General features: G+C 43.5%; 1 protein-coding gene and 1 long non-coding RNA gene across 4 annotated transcripts in view; one reads left to right on the top strand and one right to left on the bottom strand.

Annotated features, from left to right (window-relative positions):
* LOC112238018 overlaps positions 1-22,500 on the top strand; it is a 46,000-nt gene that overhangs the window by 21,666 nt on the left and 1,834 nt on the right. The window contains exons 2-6 of one of the 3 annotated variants that reach the window (XR_002951539.2): positions 5,885-5,988; positions 6,209-6,308; positions 6,490-6,890; positions 11,751-11,831; positions 16,130-16,170. This is a non-coding gene — a long non-coding RNA (uncharacterized LOC112238018). Of the gene's footprint in view, positions 1-5,443; positions 5,989-6,208; positions 6,309-6,489; positions 6,891-11,750; positions 11,832-16,129; positions 16,171-22,500 lie in introns of those variants that run through there. The other 2 variants (XR_002951538.2, XR_006080301.1) reach the window with 2 other exon arrangements.
* LOC112238014 (XK-related protein 9) overlaps positions 20,769-22,500 on the bottom strand; it is an 11,899-nt gene continuing 10,167 nt past the window's right edge. Inside the window, exon 5 of the mRNA XM_042308738.1 lies at positions 20,769-22,500. This exon is cut by the window's right edge and continues 386 nt beyond it. Within this exon, the coding sequence (XP_042164672.1) occupies positions 22,332-22,500 (169 nt within the window). The 3' untranslated portion in view covers positions 20,769-22,331.

Here is a 22,500-nt window from a genome sequence, read left to right as displayed (position 1 = left end):
GAACACTCCAACACTCAGACATCATTTACAGATAGCTAGGGGAACACTCCAAGACTCAGACATCATTTACAGATAGCTAGGGGAACACTCCAAGACTCAGACATCATTTACAGATAGCCAGGGGAACACTCCAACACTCAGACATCATTTACAGATAGCCAGGGGAACACTCCAACACTCAGACATCATTTACAGATAGCTAGGGGAACACTCCAAGACTCAGACATCATTTACAGATAGCTAGGGGAACACTCCAAGACTCAGACATCATTTACAGATAGCTCCAACACTCAGAACACAGATAGCCAACACTCAGACATCATTTACAGATAGCTAGGGAACACTCCAACACTCAGACATCATTTACAGATAGCTAGGGGAACACTCCAAGACTCAGACATCATTTACAGATAGCCAGGGGAACACTCCAAGACATCAGACATCATTTACAGATAGCCAGGGGAACACTCCAACACTCAGACATCATTTACAGATAGCCAGGGGAACACTCCAACACTCAGACATCATTTACAGATAGCCAGGGGTACACTCCAACACTCAGACATCATTTACAGATAGCCAGGGGAACACTCCAACACTCAGACATCATCCAACACTTCATTTACAGATAGCCAGGGAACACTCCAACACTCCAACACCAGGGGAAACACTCCAACACTCCAACACTCAGACATCATTTACAGATAGCTAGGGGTACACTCCAACACTCAGACATCATTTACAAACACAGTATTTGTGTTTAGTGAGTCCTCCAGATCAGCGGCAGTAGGCATGACAACGCGTTATATTGATAGGTGTGTGAATTGGACCATTCTGCCTGAGCAATCGAAATGTAAGCAGTACTTTTGGGTTTCGGTGAAAATGTATGGGAGTACAAAGTACATATTTTCTTTAGGAATGTAGTGAAGTAAAAGTAAAAAAATTGTCACAAATATAAATAGTATAGTAAAGTACAGATACCGCAAAAAAACGACTTAAGTAGAAGTATTTTTACTTAAGTACTTTCCACCACTGAGTAGTAGACACAATCATTTGATTTTCCATGTTCAGGAAGTGTTTTACTCATTTCAAATCAACTTGAAACAACACATTTAGTGTCTGTTTGGCTCCCAGACCACATCTGAGGTCATGGAAGAAGAATTCATGAATTACCCAGTACTTTATCAGACTAAAAACAAACAATAATAATGACTTTGGGATAATAAAGCTTGATTTAAACAGGCACTGTGTTGTAATATTTATTTAATATCTCTGTGTAATGTGTGGACTGGCTTCTGTATTTATCTAGTAGAGTGAAATTGCTCCCGAGTGGCTCAACAGTCTAAGGCACTGCAACTCACTACTAGAGGCATCAATTACAGACCCTGGTTCGATCCCGGGCTGCATCATAACTGGCTGTGATCGGGAGTTCTGTGTTTCTACCTGGTTCTCATGCTGATGGAGTTTTTAAAAGGACACACAGAGAGAGAGAGAAAGAGAGATATGCATAATTGGTCCAGCGTTGTCCGGGTTAGGGGAGGGTTTGGCCGTGGTGGGCCGTCATTGTAAAATAAGAATTTGTTCTTAATTAACAAACTTGCCTAATTTAAAAAAAGTTTAAATGAACAAATAGAGTTAGTTTGGGAAACGTAGGCATTACATATTTCACCTTGTATTTGACTTTGGCCCTAGGAAGTAATTACTGTCATTTAGACATGATTGCAATTATTCAACAAATCTCTCTTTCTCTCTTTCAGCATGAGAACCAGGTAGAAACAGGTATATGTGCACACACAGCCTCTCAGACCCAGCCCAACTCAGTGTTCAGCAAGCTTAGTGATGTGCCTTACATGGTGTGCCAGAAGAGGCTGTCTCTGGGTGGATCAAACACAGACCTCTCTCTCTTTGGCAGGTACAAAACCGCCAAGTCTCTGTCAGGTCTCTAGTAATAACTGACCAGGTCTCTAGTATTAACTAACCAGGTCTCTGTCAGGTCCCTAGTAATATCTGACTAGGTCTGTCAGGTCTCTAGTAATAACTGACCAGGTCTCTAGTAATAACTGACCAGGTCTCTGTCAGGTCCCTAGTAATATCTGACTAGGTCTGTCAGGTCTCTAGTAATAATTGACCCTGTCTGTCAGGTCTCTAGTAATAACTGACCAAGTCTCTGTCAGGTCTCTAGTAATAACTGACCAAGTCTCTGTCAGGTCCCTAGTATTATCTGACTAGGCCTGTCAGGTCCCTAGTAATATCTGACCAGGTCTGTCAGGTCTCTAGTAATATCTGACCAGGTCTGTCAGGTCTCTAGTAATAACTGACCAGGTCTGTCAGGTCTCTAGTAATAACTAACCAGGTCTCTGTCAGGTCTCTAGTAATGACTGACCAGGTCTCTGTCATGTCCCTAGTAATATCTGACCAGGTCTGTCAGGTCTCTAGTAATATCTGACCAGGTCTGTCAGGTCTCTAGTAATAACTGACCAGGTCTGTCAGGTCTCTAGTAATAACTAACCAGGTCTCTGTCAGGTCTCTAGTAATAACTGACCAGGTCTGTTGGGTCTCTAGTAATAACTGACCTGGTCTCTCAGGTCTCTAGTAATAACTGACCAGGTCTCTAGTAATAACTGACCAGGTCTCTGTCAGGTCTCTAGTAATAACTGACCAGGTCTCTGTCAGGTCCCTAGTAATAACTGACCAGGTCTGTCAGGTCTCTAGTAATAACTGATCAGGTCTGTCAGGTCCCTGGTAATAACTGACCAGGTATCTGCTAGGTCTGTAGTAATAACTGACCAAGTCTCTGCCAGGTCTCTAGTAATAACTGACCAGGTCTGCCAGGTCTCTAGTAATAACTGACCAGGTCTGTCAGGTCTCTAGTAATAACTGACCAGGTCTCTGTCAGGTCTCTAATAATAACTGACCAGGTCTGTCAGGTCTCTAGTAATAACTGACCAGGTCTCTGTCAGGTCTCTAGTAATAACTGACCAGGTCTCTGTCAGGTCTCTAATAATAACTGACCAGGTCTGTCAGGTCCCTAGTAATATCTGACCTCCCTATTTCTTCTACAGTCCAGCTTTATTTTCCCTACTACCTCAAACATCTATCTGCCAGCAGCAGCACAGCTGTTCAAATACTGTAGGTTAAAAAACACAACTCAAGGCTGCCTCCAAAATGGCACCTTATTCCCCATTTTCCTATGTACCCTGTCCAAAAGTACTGCACTATTTATACTATACTGAACAGAATTGTACGTCCAAAATGTAAAGTGTTGGTCACATGTTTCATAAAAGATCACAGAAATGTTCCATATGCCCCAAAAAATTATTTCTCAAAAATGTTGTGCACAAATTATTTTTCCATCCCTGTCATTGAGCTTTTCTCCGTTACCATGGTAATCCATACAGCTGACAGGTGTGTCATATCAAGAAGCTGATTAAACAGCATGAGGTGCACAGGTGCACCTTGTGCTGGGGACAATAAAAGGCCACTAAAATATACAGTTTTGTCACATAATTCAATGCCACAGATGTTTTTGAAGGAGAGTGCAATTGGCATGCTGACTGCAGGAAATGTCCACCAGAGCTGTTGCCAGAGACTTTAATGTTAATTTCTCTACCATAAGCCGACTCCAAAGTCATTTTAGAGAATTTGGCAGTACGTCCAACCGGCAGACCACATGTAACTTGGAAACCATGGCTCCCGAGTGGCGCAGTGGTCTAAGGCACTGCGCCATAAGGATTCATATATCCTTATGTACATATTCTTTATCCCCTTACACTGTGTATAAGACAGTAGTTTTTTGGAATTGTTAGTTAGATTACTTGTTCGTTATTACTGCATTGTCGGAACTAGAAGCACAAGCATTTCGCTACACTCGCATTAACATCTGCTAACCATGTGTATGTGACAAATAAAATTTGATTTGATTTGATTTGATTAGAGGCGTCACGACAGACACCCTGGTTCGATTCCAGGCGGTATCACAATTGGCTGTGATTGGGAGTCCCATAGGGTGACGCACAATTGGCCCCGCGTCGTCCAGGTTTGGCCGGTGTCATTGTAAATAAGAATTTGATCATAACTGACTTGACTAGTTAAATAAAGGTTACATTTAAAAAAGTTAAACAAATAAGTACACGCTGGCCCAGAACATTGACATCTGGCTTCTTCACCTGAGGGATCGTCTGAGACCAGCCATCCTGGGTACCCTATTCTGCACCGGGGCATTATCTGAGCAGACACCTGTCTACTGTAATATACCTGGTCACCCTATTCTGCACCGGGGCATTATCTGAGCAGACACCTGTCTACTGTAATATACCTGGTCACCCTATTCTGCACCGGGGCATTATCTGAGCAGACACCTGTCTACTGTAATATACCTGGGCACCCTACTCTGCACCGGGGCATTATCTGAGCAGACACCTGTCTACTACTGTAATATACCTGGGCACCCTACTCTGCACCGGGGCATTATCTGAGCAGACACCTGTCTACTGTGATATACCTGGTCACCCTACTCTGCACCGGGGCATTATCTGAGCAGACACCTGTCTACTGTGATATACCTGGGCACCCTATTCTGCACCGGGGCATTATCTGAGCAGACACCTGTCTATACCTGGTCACCCTGTTCTGCAATATACCACCCTATGGAGCAGACACCTGTCTACTGTAATATACCTGGGCACCCTACTCTGCACCGGGACACCTGTCTACTGTGATATACCTGGTCACCCTATTCTGCACCGGGGCATTATCTGAGCAGACACCTGTCTACTGTGATATACCTGGTCATTATCTGAGCAGACACCTGTCTACTGTGATATACCTGGGCACCCTACTCTGCACCGGGGCATTATCTGAGCAGACACCTGTCTACTGTGATATACCTGGTCATTCTGCACTATTCTGACACCTGGTGATATACCTGGTCACCCTATTCTGCATTTATCTGAGCAGACACCTGTCTACTGTAATATACCTGGGCCCTACCTGCACCGGGGCATTATCTGAGCAGACACCTGTCTACTGGGGCATTATCTATTCTGCACCGCAGAGACACCTGTCTACTGTACCTGGGCACCCTACTCTGATATTATCTGGTCACTGTGATATTCTGCACCGGGGCATTATCTGAGCAGACACCTGTCTACTGTGATATACCTGGTCACCCTATTCTGCACCGGGGCATTATCTGAGCAGACACCTGTCTACTCTAATATACCTGGGCACCCTACTCTGCACCGGGGCATTATCTGAGCAGACACCTGTCTACTGTGATATACCTGGGCACCCTATTCTGCAGACACCTGGGATATACCTGGGCATTATCTGAGCAGACACCTGCCTACTGTGATATACCTGGTCACCCTATTCTGCACCATTATCTGGCAGACACCTGTCATTATCTGAGCAGACACCTGTCTACTGTAATATACCTGGCACCCTACTCTGCACCGGGGCATTATCTGAGCAGACACCTGTCTACTGTGATATACCTGGTCACCCTATTCTGCACCGGGGCATTATCTGAGCAGACACCTGTCTACTGTGATATACCTGGTCACCCTATTCTGCACCGGGGCATTATCTGAGCAGACACCTGTCTACTCTAATATACCTGGGCACCCTACTCTGCACCGGGGCATTATCTGAGCAGACACCTGTCTACTGTGATATACCTGGGCACCCTATTCTGAGCAGACACCTGTCTACTGTGATATATCTGGGCACCCTATTCTGAGCAGACACCTGTCTACTTCTGCTTTCATCCTTCCATTTTACCTTGTACCATGGATGTTTTTGGACTATTGCCTAACTTGAACTTGTATTGACTCTCTTTGACTCTCCTGCGGCCCGGTGTATCGCTTTCCACCGACCTGTACAGGAAACGACATCCCTTCCATGCTGCTTCTCTCCTGGCTATCATTCCGGTAACACAGCCTCCGTTGTGTCAGTGTTTTGATGGGCCCCAGCATTCAATCGTATTGAGTAAGTCACTGCCGTCTCCTTGCTGTTGTTATGCTGGCCAGTTTTGTGCCTTGGTTGTGTTTATTGTGAGTCCTAAGGCTGGCTGGTTTCTAGTCTGTGGTTTGGGTTCTGGCTTGCTTCCAAAACTGTGTTTTAATCTAATTTACTATCACACTGTGTGGATTGATTGACTTTTAGCTGGTTCCTTGACAACCTATTTTATTTGCATGGATTTTAACAGAATTGTTCCAAAATGGCGTCTACCACTTTGTGCCATACGGGGAAATGGACTTCTTCCAGATTGGCAGCAACCCCCTTCAGAGACTACGGTTTCATCCCATGTAGGAGCTGCACCTACTTTTCACAGTTCTGGGTTAATTTTGTCCAGACAAATTTCCAATGCGGAAGTTGTCATCTTATTGAGGGAAAATATGTCTGAGCTGGATGTCCAGAGTTAACGAATTGAGACATTGTAGCGTATCCTGGATACCCTCTAACCCCTTCTCCTTTTCCACTCCTCAGCCTGGTCGTTGTGCCACTGCCTCACCACCATGTTGCCTCTCTCTGACTGACTGGCCAGGGCTGCCCTGCAGAGACCCCTCCCTAGTGAAGTCCTCTCCCCTCCCATCTCACCTGCCCTCTCCATCCTCCCCAGACCTCCCATCCCGACCCCTCCACCCCCTCAGAGAATAAAGGACGCTTCATGAGGGGCTGGTGGATGCCACGGTTATCAATCCTGCATCCCAGTGGAGGCACGTCACACACTGTGAGCCCAGCGCAAGGCAGCGGTCTTTGGTGAATGGGGTTATAATGGCCTTGCACCATCCTGCTGACCAACAGTGTTACCGACCGGCTTCCAGAGATTCCTGCTCCTTCATCAAATGTCAAATGTACATTATCCCAAGGGCATTGGCAGACACAATGTAAGTAACTTAATGTATATCCCCCTAACTGCCATGAATACCTCTGTTGATCCTACAGCTATTGTATGCAGTAATTATGTGCCTATGTACCAGAGTTATACTGTTAGCACTGAGGCGGTGTGGACTAGGAGGAAGACCACTTTATGCAGCTCACCCTGCACTATCACCTCCAATATAAATAACATGAGCATGTCTACTTCTGAAAAGCTTCTCAGCAAAGCATTAAAAACAATCAAGCAACCCATAAAAGTGCTAAAAGAATAGCCCATATTAACATATGTAGCCTAAGAAACAAGATTCATGACGTGAATAACTTGCTAGTAACAGATGACTCGTATTTTCTCTGAAACTCACCTAGACAATACCTTTGATGATATAGTGGTAGCAATACAAGGTTGTAACATCTACAGAAAAGACAAATGCCAGTGGTGTAAGTGTTGTTGTTTATAGTTAGAACCACATTCATGTAAAGCTTAGAGGATCTCGTGTTAAATACAGTTGAAGTAATATTGCTACAGGTTCATCTGCCTCACCTAAATCCGATTATTGTGGGAAGCTGCTATAGACCACCAAGTGCTAACAGTCAGTATCTGGATAATATGTGAGAAATTCTTCATAATGTATGTGATTTCAACAGAGAGGTATATTTTCTGGGTGATTTAAATATTGACTGGATTTCATCAAGCTGCCCCACTCAAGAAAAAGCTTCCAACTCTAACCAGTGCCTGTAACCTGGTTCAGGTTATCACTCAACCTACCAGGGTAGTTACAAACAGAACAGGAATGAAATCATCATCATCAAATAAACTATATATAATAAAGAATGATAGTACAAAGCTTTGGATCTTAAATGACATTTTGGGAAAAACTCGGCTCCATCCTTCATTGAATCAGATGGCTCATTCATCAGAAAACCCACTAATATTAGCAACTTCTTAAAAACTTTTTCATTGGCAAGATTAGCAAATTTAGGTATGACATGCCAGCAACAAACACTGACACTACATATCCAAGTATATCTGACCAAATTATGAAAAACAAAGCATTGTACTTTTGAATTCTGTAAAGTTTGTGTGGAATAGGTTAAAAAAAATATTGTTGTCTATCAGCAATGACAAGCCACCAGGGTCTGACAATCTGGATTGAAAACTACTGAGGATAATAGCAGATGATATTACCACTCCTATTTGCCATATCTTCAATTTAAGCCTACTAGAAAGTGTGTGCCCTCAGGCCTGGAGGGAAGCAAAAGTCATTCCGTTACCCAAGAATAGTAAAGTCCCCTTTACTGGCTAAAAATAGCCGACCAATCAGCCTGTTACCAATTCCCCAGGGCAGCTGTCTAAGCCCCTTACTTCTTTCAATCTTCACTAATGACATGCCACTGACTTTGAGTAAATCCAGTGTGTCTACAGTATGTATGCTGATGACTCAACACTATACACTTCAGCTACTACAGCAACTAAAATGACTGCAACACTTAACAAAGAGCTGCAGTTAGTTTCGGAGTGGGTGGCAAGGAATAAGTTAGTCCTAAATATTTCCAAAATTAAAAGCACTGTATTTGGGACAAATCATTCACTAAACCCTAAACTACATCTTGTAATAAATAATGGGGAAATTGAGCAAGTTGAGGTGACTAAACTTCTTCGAGTAACCCTGGATTGTAAACTGTCATGGTCAAAACATATTGATACAACAGTAGCTAAAATGGGGAGAAGTCTGTCCATAGTAAAGTGCTGCTCTGCCTTCTTAACAGCACTATCAACAAGGCCGGTCCTACAGGCCCTAGTTTTGTCGCACCTAGACTACTGTTCAGTAGTTCGGTCAGAAAACCCCAAAGAGGGACTTAAAAGTACACAGAGAGCTAACATTAATGATATGCATGTCAATCTCTCATGGCTCATGAGTGGAAGAGCGATTGACATCATCACTATTTGCTTTTGTAAGAAGTGTTGACAAGCTGAATGTACCAAGCTGTCTGTTTAAACTACTAGTACACAGCTTGGACACCCATGCTTACCTCACAAGACACGCCACAGGAGGTCTCTTCACAATCCAGAACAGACTATGGGAGGCGCACAGAACTGCTCTACATAGAGTTTTTAAAAACAGGTTAATGTTAGTGCTGGTGTCGTGGCGTAATTGCCATTAAATGACTGATATTTTAACAAATCAATTAACTATGTTTAATTATTAAATTAATCTTGTAACAATTAACTCATTAGCAATCTTGGGGCACCACAGAAAAAGTTTGTTTAATGAGTTACCGTTTCCCGAATTAACTCAAGAATATATCAGAATATCATCCATTAATTATTACCTCATATTAGTCTCGTTCTGAACGTCGTTGACTTCAAATCTGCACGAATCTAAATGACGATTCAGCAATACACAAATTGGCTTCACTATGTATTTACCGATTAACTAAATAATCACATGGAATTACATAAACACACACATACAGGATAAATGATACGTTGATTACTAACATAATGCAATGAAACGTCCCTAGTGGACTAACCCGATATGACGGCTTGGTACACAATGAAAAGTCCCTAGTGGACTAACCCGATATGACGGCTTGGTACACAATGAAAAGTCCCTAGTGGACTAACCCGATATGACGGCTTGGTACACAATGAAAAGGGAGGGGCATGTAAGGAGAGGGAAAGACAGAGACAGTCAACGTATTGTACATACACGTGCTCATTGGAATATGAATACTTTGCACATGAACGACCGCTCATTCAAAAATAATTGAAATGTGTATATATTTACGCGTGTATGTCTTTGTCGTCTCTCTGTTGAAATCTCCCGGTCCGTCTGCAGAGAGTAGTTCGACAGAAGTCTGGTTGTCCACCAGAGATCCCAATGTCCTCAGTTGTAGTAGTAGCCTGTTTTTATTTGTTCTGGAAGTGTTCGTTAGAAGGGATACATCAGACGTTCCAGTGGTCGTTTGATAAGATCTACCTGGTGTCTTTGGTCAAAGTTCTAGACTACTTTACATGTAGAGCTGCAGGCGGTGTCTTAGTCGAGTCTTCTTCACTCGTCATAGTTTTAGACCATTTGTCACGTATTCAGCTCGCGCTGCACGTATACTATTCTAGTAGTTTTAAACCATTTTACACGCTAGTAGCAACCCGGCAGCGTACTGGTCTAATATGTTAATTCTTTAGGAGTCCTTTACAAGTACTCTGGCTAAAGAGGCGTTCCATCCTTTTGGCATAATGTCTGTGTTCACATGGGCATGGTTACTGATTGGGTAAAACTTTACATGAAAAACAATCTAATTTAAACTCACATTTAATCTTCTCACGAATAGTTTCATAGTTAAAACCTCTTAAGTCGACCCTCTACTTTTTCGAAGATTCTGTTAAAAATCGCGCAACATTTCGGCGTCCTGCTACTCATGCCAGGAATATAGTATATGCATATGATTAGTATGTGTGGATAGAAAACACTCTCACGTTTCTAAAACTGGTTAAATCACCGCTGTGACTATAACAGAGCGTCTGTTTCATCGAAAAGCGCAAGAAAAACTGATCACTGAAAACGGAAAAAAATATCCATGCGCAACTTGCATGTATTGTTCAAGGGGCACAAAATTAAATAGGGCCGAGATTGCAAGTTCTACAGCTTCCACACGATGTCACCACTCTTGTCAATTGCCTTCTCGTTGTTTCTTGGTCAAACGAGGAAGAGAGACCACTTTCCATCCGGTCTCCGACAGGAAGTTTTGGAAGAGAGATTTTGGAAGATGATTTGAAAGCGTGGAGCTATTGAATACACATCGCCTCGCGATCAATTTGATAGATTATTAACGTTTACTAATACCTAAAGTTGGATTACAAAAGTATTTCGAAGTGTTTTGTGAAAGTTTATCGTCAACTTTTTTAATTTAAAAAAATGACGTAGCGTTTTGAAACAGTGTTTTTTTCTGAATCACACAGTTTCCATAGATGGATATTTTGGGTATATATGGACCGATTTAATCGAAAAAAAGACCCAATAGTGATGTTTATGGGACATATAGGAGTGCCAACAAAGAAGCTCGTCCAAGGTAATGAAAGTTTTATATTTTATTTCTGCTATTTGTGTAGCGCCGGCTACACTAATTCTTTTGTTTACGTCGCCTTCAGGTATTTCGGGGTGTTGCATGCTATCAGATAATAGCTTCTCATGCTTCTCATGCTTTCGCCGAAAAGCATTTTAATAATCTGACTTGTTGGCTAGATTCACAACGAGTGTAGCTTTAATTCAGTGCCCTGCATGTGTGTTTTGATGAACATTTGAGTTTAACGAGTGCTATTAGCATTTGGCATAGCACATTTGCATTTCCAGATGCCTAGATGGGACGTCTGCGTCTCAGGTCGACGCAAGAGGTTATTAATTAATCATATAAGTTTTACAACATTTAGATGCAACTCTGACACACACATTGTGAAAGCTATGTTATGTTTCCGTTATAATGTATTTAATGATATCACAAAACAATAAATTATCTGACATGATTGTTCTTTGAGTCCCTGCCGACCATTTCCCACAATCTTTGTGTTAGAAATATTGTTTCATTATCCACTTTTGGATGTTGGAGTTTTGGCGGGAAGAATCTCTTTGTAACACGAGGGTTCTTTCTCCTCAATACTGCCTGGCAAGGGAGAGAAAGTTCCAGCATGGTATTTATGACCGTCATAAAACTGGCCAACTCCCCCAGGAGAGGGGGATCTTGAAACCTTTAATTAGCTTTGATCCCCATCCAGGAGGACAAGTCATTACAGTGATTTACCTACTCGTCTGCGAACTCTTACAAGGCACACCCCCCCAACCCCTCTTTTTCTCCATCTCTTCTTAACGCAGATGACGGGGATTTGGACCTTGACAAAGCAGTAAATCCTTTGCATCGGACTCATTAAAGAAAAAATCTTCATCCAGTTCGAGGTGAGGAATCGCCGTTCTGACGTCCAGAAGCTCTTTCCGGTCATAAGAGACGGTAGAAGCAACATTATGTACAAAACAAGTTACTAACAATGCGAAAAAACTAACACAATAGCACAGCTGGTTGGGAGCCTGTTAAACAGCAGCCCTGGTCAAAAGTAGTGCACTACATATATGAACCCTGGTCAAATGTAGTGCACTACATATATGAACCCTGGTCAGAAGTAGTGCACTACATATATGAACCCTGGCCAAAAGTAGTGCACTACATATATGAACCCTGGCCAAAAGTAGTGCACTACATATATGAACCCTGGTCAAAAGTAGTGCACTACATATATGAACCCTGGCCAAAAGTAGTGCACTACATATTTGAACCCTGGCCAAAAGTAGTGCACTACATATATGAACCCTGGTCAAAAGTAGTGCACTACATATATGAACCCTGGCCAAAAGTAGTGCACTACATATTTGAACCCTGGCCAAAAGTAGTGCACTACATATATGAACCCTGGTCAAAAGTAGTGCACTACATATATGAACCCTGGTCAAAAGTAGTGCACTACATATAGTACCAGTCAAAAGTTTGGACCCACTGTTGTTTCTCTTTGCTTAGCTGTTGTTGCCATAATATGGACTTTGTCTTTTACCTGTATACCACCCCTACCTTGTCAAAACACAACTGATTGGCTCAAACTCATTAAAGAAGGAAAGAAATTCCACAAATTAACTTTTAACAAGGCACACATGTTAATTGAAATGCATTCCAGGTGACTACCTCATGAAGCCGGTTGAGAGAATGCCAAGAGTGTGCAAAGCTGTTATCGAGGCAAGGGGTGGCTACTTTGAAGAATCTCAAATATAAATTATATTTTGATTTGTTTTACACTTTTTTGGTTACTGCATGATTCCATATGTGTCATAGTTTTGTACAAAATAGTACAAAACAAAGAAAAAACCTTGATTGAGTAGCTGAGTCCAAACTTTGACTGGTACTGTATATATCTATCTATACAGTATCTTTAAAATGATGCAGTAGGTAGGTACCATACCAAATGGCATCCTCTTCCCTATGAACCCTGGGCAAAAGTAGTGCACTATAGGTAATAGGCTGACATTTGGGACACTCCCTCAGTGCCCTCGCGTCATACTAACTGACTTGTACCATCATCCCATCCCTCCTCCAAATGTGGGGCAATCTCCAAGTATGAGGCAAAGGGCCAGAGTAAGAGCCCTCCTAGCAGATAGACATTCACAGGTCGGCTAGCAGGAAGCGCTTAGGGATCCGAGGCATTGTGTGTGTGTGTGTGTGTGTGTGTGTGTGTGTGTGTGTGCAGCCAGTTCGTTCAAGATTATTGTTGAAATTGGACGTCTATCGCTTTCCTGAAGACATCGGGAAATGCCTTCAAAACCAGCCACTAGAGGCAACAGTGAGCACTATTACCATCAAGTAGGCCTGGGTTTTGCTGGAGTGTTGTGGATGAGCGGATGGAGAGGTGGAATCCCATACCTCTGGATCAGAAGGCTGTGTGTTTGATCCTGGTCACAGACACTGGTTTTTATAGTTGGTTTTAACTTAACCCTATCCAAACCTTGACCTTTACCTTAACCATTCAGAATGAGAGACTAAACTCAATGTCTTAACCCTATAGAATCCTTAACCAGTACCTTAGCCCTATCCAAACCTTGACCAGTACCTTAACCCTATCCAATCCTTAACCAGTACCTTAACCCTATCCAAACCTTGACCAGTACCTTAACCCTATCCAATCCTTAACCAGTACCTTAACCCTATCCAATCCTTGACCAGTACCTTAACCCTATCCAATCCTTAACCAGTACCTTAACCCTATCCAAACCTTGACCAGTACCTTAACCCTATCCAAACCTTGACCAGTACCTTAAACCTATCCAATCCTTAACCAGTACCTTAACCCTATCCAATCCTTAACCAGTACCTTAACCCTATCCAATCCTTGACCAGTACCTTAACCCTATCCAAACCTTGACCAGTACCTTAACCCTAACCAATCCTTAACCAGTACTTTAACCCTATCCAAACCTTGACCAGTACCTTAACCCTATCCAATCCTTAACCAGTACCTTAACCCTATCCAAACCTTGACCAGTACCTTAACCCTATCCAATCCTTAACCAGTACCTTAACCCTATCCAAACCTTGACCAGTACCTTAACCCTAACCAATCCTTAACCAGTACTTTAACCCTATCCAAACCTTGACCAGTACCTTAACCCTATCCAATCCTTAACCAGTACCTTAACCCTATCCAAACCTTGACCAGTACCTTAACCCTATCCAATCCTTAACCAGTACCTTAACCCTATCCAAACCTTGACCAGTACCTTAACCCTATCCAATCCTTAACCAGTACCTTAACCCTATCCAAACCTTGACCAGTACCTTAACCCTATCCAATCCTTAACCAGTACCTTAACCCTATCCAAACCTTAACCAGTACCTTAACCCTATCCAATCCTTAACCAGTACCTTAACCCTATCCAAACCTTGACCAGTACCTTAATCCTATCCAATCCTTAACCAGTACCTTAACCCTATCCAAACCTTGACCAGTACCGTAACCCTATCCAATCCTTAACCAGTACCTTAACCCTATCCAAACCTTGACCAGTACCTTAACCCTATCCAATCCTTAACCAGTACCTTAACCCTATCCAATCCTTAACCAGTACCTTAACCCTATCCAAACCTTGACCAGTACCTTAACCCTATCCAAACCTTGACCAGTACCTTAACCCTATCCAAACCTTAACCAGTACCTTAACCCTATCCAAACCTTAACCAGTACCTTAACCCTATCCAAACCTTAACCAGTACCTTAACCCTATCCAATCCTTGACCAGTACCTTAACCCTAAACCCTCCACCTTGACCAGAATGACCTTAACCCTATACAATCAAACCTTGACCAGTACCTTAACCTTGTTCGGGCGGTAACCAACCTTAACCAGTACATTTAACCCTATTTTGTCTTGTCTTCCAAACCTTGACCAGTACCTTAACCCTGTTATCCAGGGTGGTCCTTTAACCAGTACCTTAACAAACCCCGAGCTGACAAGGTATCCTAAACAGGCTTAACCAGTACCTTAACCCTATCATTGTTTTATTTCAAGTGTTTGGAGTTATGTTTTCCTGTTGTTAAAATAACCAGTACCAGTTTGAACCCTATCAAACCTTGACCAGTACCTTAATGTTTTAACCTATCCAATCCTTTAACCATTTAGTAAACTTTGTTTTAACCCTGTCCAAAACCTTGATCCAGGTACCTTAACCCTATCCAATCCTTAACCAGATACCTTAACCCTATCCAAACCTTGACCAGTACCTTAACCCTATCCAATCCTTAACCAGTACCTTAACCCTATCCAAACCTTGACCAGTACCTTAACCCTATCCAATCCTTAACCAGTACCTTAACCCTAAAAGCTCCAAACCTTGACCAGTACCTTAACCCTATCCAATCCTTAACCAGTACCTTAACCCTATCCAAACCTTAACCAGTACCTTAACCCTATCCAATCCTTAACCAGTACCTTAACCCTATCCAAACCTTGACCAGTACCTTAATCCTATCCAATCCTTAACCAGTACCTTAACCCTATCCAAACCTTGACCAGTAAACCGAACCACTAATCCAAGGTGTCCTGACTGAATACAAACAGTGCCTTAACCCTATCCAAACCTTGACAAAGTAGAACCTTAACCCTATGTGGCAATCCTTCAACCAGTACCTTAACCCTATCCAAATCCTTAACCAGTACCCAACCCTATCCAAACCTTGACCAGTACCTTAACCCTATCCAAACCTTGACCAGTACCTTAACCCTATCCAAACCTTAACCAGTACCTTAACCCTATCCAAACCTTAACCAGTACCTTAACCCTATCCAAACCTTAACCAGTACCTTAACCCTATCCAATCCTTGACCAGTACCTTAACCCTTTCCAAACCTTGACCTTTACCTTAACCATTTAGAATGAGAGACTAAACCTAATGTTTTAACCCTATACAATCCTAAACCCGTTGTCACTACTTCTGCCGAAGTTGTTGCCTCTCCTTGTTCGGGCGGTGCTCCTCGGTCGACGTCACCGGTCTTCTAGTCATCATTGATCCATTTTTCATTTCCCATTGGTTTTGTCTTGTCTTCCAACACACCTGGTTTCAATGCCATTTAATTACCTGTTGTGTATTTAACCCTCCCACCATCCTGGCGGGCTGTATCACCGCCTGGTATGGCAACTGCACCGCCCTCAACCGTAAGGCTCTCCAGAGGGTAGTGAGGTCTGCACAACGCATCACCGGGGGCAAACTACCTGCCCTCCAGGACACCTACACCACCCGATGCTACAGGAAGGCCATAAAGATCATCAAGGATATCAACCACCCGAGCCACTGCCTGTTCACCCCGCTGTCATCCAGAAGGCGAGGTCAGTACAGGTGCATCAAAGCTGGGACCGAGAGACTGAAAAACAGCTTCTATCTCAAGGCCATCAGACTGTTAAACAGCCACCACTAACATTGAGTGGCTACTGCCAACACACTGTCAATGACACTGACTCTACTCCAGCCACTTTAATCATGGGAATTGATGGGAAATGATGTAAATATATCACTAGCCACTTTAAACAATGCTACCTTATATAATGTTACTTACCCTACATTGTTCATCTCATATGCATACGTTGATACTGTACTCTATATCATCGACTGCATCCTTATGTAATACATGTATCACTAGCCACTTTAACTATGCCACTTGGTTTACATACTTATCTCATATGTATATACTGTACTCGATATCATCTACTGTATCTTGCCTATGCTGCTCTGTACCATCACTCATTCATATATCCTTATGTACATATTCTTTATCCCCTTACACTGTGTATAAGACAGTAGTTTTTTTTGGAATTGTTAGTTAGATTACTTGCTTTTTATTACTGCATTGTCGGAACTAGAAGCACAAGCATTTCGCTACACTCGCATTAACATCTGCTAACCATGTGTATGTGACAAATAAAATTTGATTTGATTTGATTTGATTTGAAGCCACCAGAGGCTTTGAGCCCCGATGAGAATGTCGATGCTAATTGGATAATATTTCGGCAGTGTTTTTTGTTGTTGTTCCTGTATATGTCTGCCTTTGGAGTTAAAAATTAGCGGGAGGGAACGTTCCTCTCTTTTGTTACTATTGCGGGACCACAGGCGATCGATTATATTCAATACTTTCACGTTTGCGAATGAGGCGGATAAAGACGAGTTCGCGAAAAAGATCCTGGATCAGTTTGATGCCTATTGTTCACCGAAGAAGAGATGAGACGTATGAACGTTCTGTGTTTCTCTATCGTAGACAACAGCAAGGTTTAAACCTTTGTTGTCTTTCTTACAGATTTTAAATGAAAAGCACAGACGTGTCATTCTGTAGACCTAACCTCATCTATGCATCGAGATCAGATTGTGTTTTATATAAATGACTCCAGGGTTAGAGAAAGATTGATGCGGGAAAGTGAGCTACATTTGGACACCGCAGTAAAAATATGTTAGGCAAATGAGCTGGGATAACGGCATATTAAAACATTTAGCTCCACACCAGCAAGCACTGCTATGGAGGTGGAAAGCACAACAGTGGATTTTGTAGACAAGGACACAAGGGGGCGCTATGAGCAAAGGAATCACAAGCAATATGACTCTGACCAAAGGAATCACAAGCAATATGACTCTGGCCAAAGGAATCACAAGCAATATGACTCTGACCAAAGGAATCACAAGCAATATGACTTTGACCAAAGGAATCACAAGCAATATGACTCTGACCAAAGGAATCACAAGCAATATGACTCTGACCAAAGGAATCACAAGCAATATTATTGTAACAGGTGTTCAGACTCTGTACTGGTACCCTGGGGATATAGCCAAGTTATTACCTCGTACTGCTGCACATGGAAGGACCAGCTGACATCATGTCAGTGATTCTCTCGTTAACACAGGTGTGAGTGTTGACGAGGACAAGGCTGGAGATCACTCTGTCATGCTGATTGAGTTTGAATAACAAGACTGGAAGCTTCAAAAGGAGGGTGATGCTTGGAATCACTGTTCTTCCTCTGTCAACCATGATTACCTGCAAGGAAGCACGTGCCTTCATCATTGCTTTGCACAAAAAGGGCTTCACAGGCAAGGATATTGCTGCCAGTAAGATTGCACCTAAATCAACCATTTATCAGATCATCAAGAATGTCAAGGAGAGCAGTTCAATTGTTGTGAAGAAGGCTTCAGGGCGCCCAAGAAAGTCCAGCAAGCGCCAGGACCGTCTCCTAAAGTTGATTCAGCTGCACGCACAGTGAGGCGAACACTTTTGGAGGATGGCCTGGTGTCAAGAAGGGCAGCAAAGAAGCCACTTCTCTCCAGGAAAAACATCAGGGACAGACTGATATTCTGCAAAAGGTACAGGGATTGGACTGCTGCGGACTGGGGTAAAGTCATTTTCTCTGATGAATCCCCTTTCCGATTGTTTGGGGCATCCGGAAAAAAGCTTGTTCGGAGAAGACAAGGTGAGCGCTACCATCAGCCCTGTGTCATGTCAACAGTAAAGCATCCTGTGACCATTCATGTGTGGGGTTGCTTCTGAGCCAAGGGAGTGGGCTCACTCACAATTTTGCCAAAAAACACAGCCATGAATAAAGAATGGTACCTTCACATCCTCCGAGAGCAACTTCTCCCAACCATCCAGGAACAGTTTGGTGACGAACAATGCCTTTTCCAGCAGGATGGAGCACCTAGCCATAAGGCAAAGTGATAACTAAGTTGCTCGGGGAACAAAACGTTGATATTTTGGGTCCATGGCCAGGAAACTCCCCAGACCTTAATCCTATTGAGAACTGGTGGTCAATCCTCAAGAGGCGGGTGGACAAACAAAAACCGACAAATTCTGACAAACTCCAAGCATTGAAAATGCAAGAATGGGCTGCCATCAGTCAGGATCTGGCCCAGAAGTTAATTGACAGCATGCCAGGGCGGATTGCAAAGGTCTTGAAAAAGAAGGGGCAACACTGCAAATATTGACTCTTTGCATCAACTTCATGTAATTGTCAATAAAAGCCTTTGACACTTATGAAATGCTTGTAAATATACTTCAGTATTCCATAGTAACATCTGACAAAAATATCTAAAGACACTGAAGCAGCAAACTTTGTGGAAATTAATATTTGTGTCATTCTCAAAACTTTTGACCACGACTGGATGTAGCCAAGTTATTACCTCGTACCCCTGCAAATCGACTCTGTACTGGTACCCTGTGGATACAGCCAAGTTATTACCTCGTACCCCTGCAAATCGACTCTGTACTGGTACCCTGTGGATACAGCCAAGTTATTACCTCGTACCCCTGCACATCGACTTCCCATCAGTCCCATCAGTCCCATCAGCCCCATCAGCCCTGTCAGCACCATCAGCACCTTCAGACCCATCATCCCCATCAGCCCCGTCAGCACCATCAGCACCTTCAGACCCATCAGCCCATCAGCCCCATCAGACCCGTGAGGATTGTTTATCATACATTTTATTGTTAAATACATTATATATATCGTACTACATTATATATATCGTAATACATTATATATATTATAATACATTATATTTATATCGTAATACATTATATATATCGTAATACATGATATATATTATAATACATTATATTTATATCGATATATATTATAATACATTATATTTATATCGTAATACTGTATATATATCATAATACATTATATATATTATAATACATTATATTTATATTGTGATACATTATATTTATATCGTAATATATTATATGTTTACGTTTTAAAGTGCATTAACAGACGGTAAATACTACACGAAACATCGGAGTACTTAACACAGATCACATGACAGAATAACACTGTGGGAAATATGTCAGAGATGAAATACATCAGTCATTCAATGGGGCGGCAGGGTAGCCTAGTGGTTAGAGTGGAGGGGCGGCAGGGTAGCCTAGTGGTTAGAGTGGAGGGGCGGCAGGGTAGCCTAGTGGTTAGAGTGTAGGGCGGCAGGGTAGCCTAGTGGTTAGAGTGTAGAGGCAGCAGGGTAGCCTAGTGATTAGAGTGTAGAGGCGGCAGGGTAGCCTAGTGGTTAGAGTGGAGGGGCAGGGTAGCCTAGTGGTTAGAGTGGAGGGCGGCCTAGTGGTTAGAGTGGAGGGGCGGCAGGGTAGCCTACTGGTTAGAGTGTAGAGGCGGCAGGGTAGCCTAGTGGTTAGAGTGGAGGGGCGGCAGGGTAGCCTAGTGGTTAGAGTGTAGAGGCGGCAGGGTAGCCTAGTGGTTAGAGTGGAGGGGCGGCAGGGTAGCCTAGTGGTTAGAGTGGAGGGGCGGCAGGGTAGCCTAGTGGTTAGAGTGTAGAGGCGGCAGGGTAGCCTAGTGGTTAGAGTGGAGGGGCGGCAGGGTAGCCTAGTGGTTAGAGTGGAGGGGTGGCAGGGTAGCCTAGTGGTTAGAGTGGAGGGGCGGCAGGGTAGCCTAGTGGTTAGAGTGTAGAGGCGGCAGGGTAGCCTAGTGGTTAGAGTGGAGGGGCGGCAGGGTAGCCTAGTGGTTAGAGTGGAGGGGCGGCAGGGTAGCCTAATGGTTAGAGTGGAGAGGCGGCAGGGTAGCCTAGTGGTTAGAGTGGAGGGGCGGCAGGGTAGCCTAGTGGTTAGAGTGGAGGGGCGGCAGGGTAGCCTAGTGGTTAGAGTGTAGAGGCGGCAGGGTAGCCTAGTGGTTAGAGTGGAGGGGCGGCAGGGTAGCTTTGTGGTTAGAGTGTGAAGGCGGCAGGTAGCCTAGTGGTTAGAGTGGAGGGGTGGCAGGGTAGCAGGGTAGCTTTGTGGTTAGAGTGTTGGCCTAGTAACCGGAAGGTTGCAAGTTCAAATCCCCGAGCTGACAAGGTACAAATCTGTCGTTCTGCCCCTGTTCCCAGGCCGTCATTGAAAATAAGAATTTGTTCTTAACTGACTTGCCTGGTTAAATAAAGGTCAAATATATAAAAGAGTCTGTAACACGTCACTGAGCGAGTCCATAACAACATCTTTTTACTTCACCCTTAGAGGTTAGGTGGCCTGTAAAAGGAAGCCTTCCTTTTGTTCTCTGTTTGTATTGACATCATGAATCAACATATAAGAGGCGGTGTGCCTCAATTATGTCCCTCTCATTCATCTCAGCTGAGGACACCAGACCTGAGATATGTAGGCAGAATTGTAGTGGCCAAATACCCCAGTCCGTTCCGGTCCGTTCTGTTCCGGTCCGGTCTTTCAGAGCAGCAACAGAACAAGGAAAAGAGACTTTGATCTCCTGAGGAACGATCATATGATGTGATGTCACGAGACAAAATTAACAAAACCTGTTTAGCCTGCAGCTTACTGTAAAGGGAGCAGCAGCTGTAAGACTGGAGGAACCGAAACTGATAAGATAAAAGAAGGCTGAGGTGACTTAGAAACTAAAAGGATGACAGTCAGAGTCCACCAACTAGACTGTCCACCAACTAGACTGTCCACCAACTAGACTGTCCACCAACTAGACTGTCCACCAACTAGACTGTCCACCAACTAGACTGTCCACCAACTAGACTGTCCACCAACTAGACTGTCCACCAACTAGACTGTCCAGCAACTAGACTGTCCACCAACTAGACAGTCCACCAACTAGACTGTCCACCAACTAGACTGTCCACCAACTAGACAGTCCAGCAGCTAGACTGTCCACCAACTAGACAGTCCACCAACTAGACTGTCCACCAACTAGACTGTCCACCAACTAGACAGTCCAGCAGCTAGACTGTCCACCAACTAGACAGTCCACCAACTAGACTGTCCACCAACTAGACTGTCCACCAACTAGACTGTCCACCAACTAGACTGTCCACCAACTAGACAGTCCACCAAATAGACAGTCCACCAACTAGACTGTCCACCAACTAGACAGTCCAGCAGCTAGACTGTCCACCAACTAGACAGTCCACCAACTAGACTGTCCACCAACTAGACTGTCCACCAACTAGACAGTCCACCAAATAGACAGTCCACCAACTGGACTGTCCACCAACTAGACTGTCCACCCACTAGACAGTCCACCAACTAGACAGTCCAGCAGCTAGACTGTCCACCAACTAGACAGTCCACCAACTAGACTGTCCACCAACTAGACTGTCCACCAACTAGACTGTTCACCAACTAGACAGTCCACCAACTAGACAGTCCACCAAATAGACAGTCCACCAAATAGACAGTCCACCAACTAGACAGTCCACCAACTAGACAGTCCACCAACTAGACTGTCCACCAACCAGAGTTTGTCTTAGCAGTTACATTTCTCCAACCCATCCCCCTTAGCTGTTTAACAGAACAACGTGTCTGGGTGACACCTTTGTTGTTTTTCAAATGCCTGATTGTCCTTTTAACTCCTCCATTGAATATGTGGCGAATAGGAAGGTGAGCCTCAGAGCTGTAGGAAGTTCCTCATTCTCAGCATTGTATCTGGTTCTCTCTCCTGTCCCATGTGTCCATCCACCTCATCTGCCTGTAGACTCCTCCCTCTGGGGTGATAGACGGTATAATACAGAAGCAGATAGGCCAGCCCTAGAACGGTCCCTCCAAATATCAGCAGA

This window comes from Oncorhynchus tshawytscha, linkage group LG29, assembly GCF_018296145.1.
Source record: "Oncorhynchus tshawytscha isolate Ot180627B linkage group LG29, Otsh_v2.0, whole genome shotgun sequence".
Taxonomy (NCBI): domain Eukaryota; kingdom Metazoa; phylum Chordata; class Actinopteri; order Salmoniformes; family Salmonidae; genus Oncorhynchus; species Oncorhynchus tshawytscha.
This window is presented reverse-complemented; position numbering and strand designations above follow the sequence as displayed.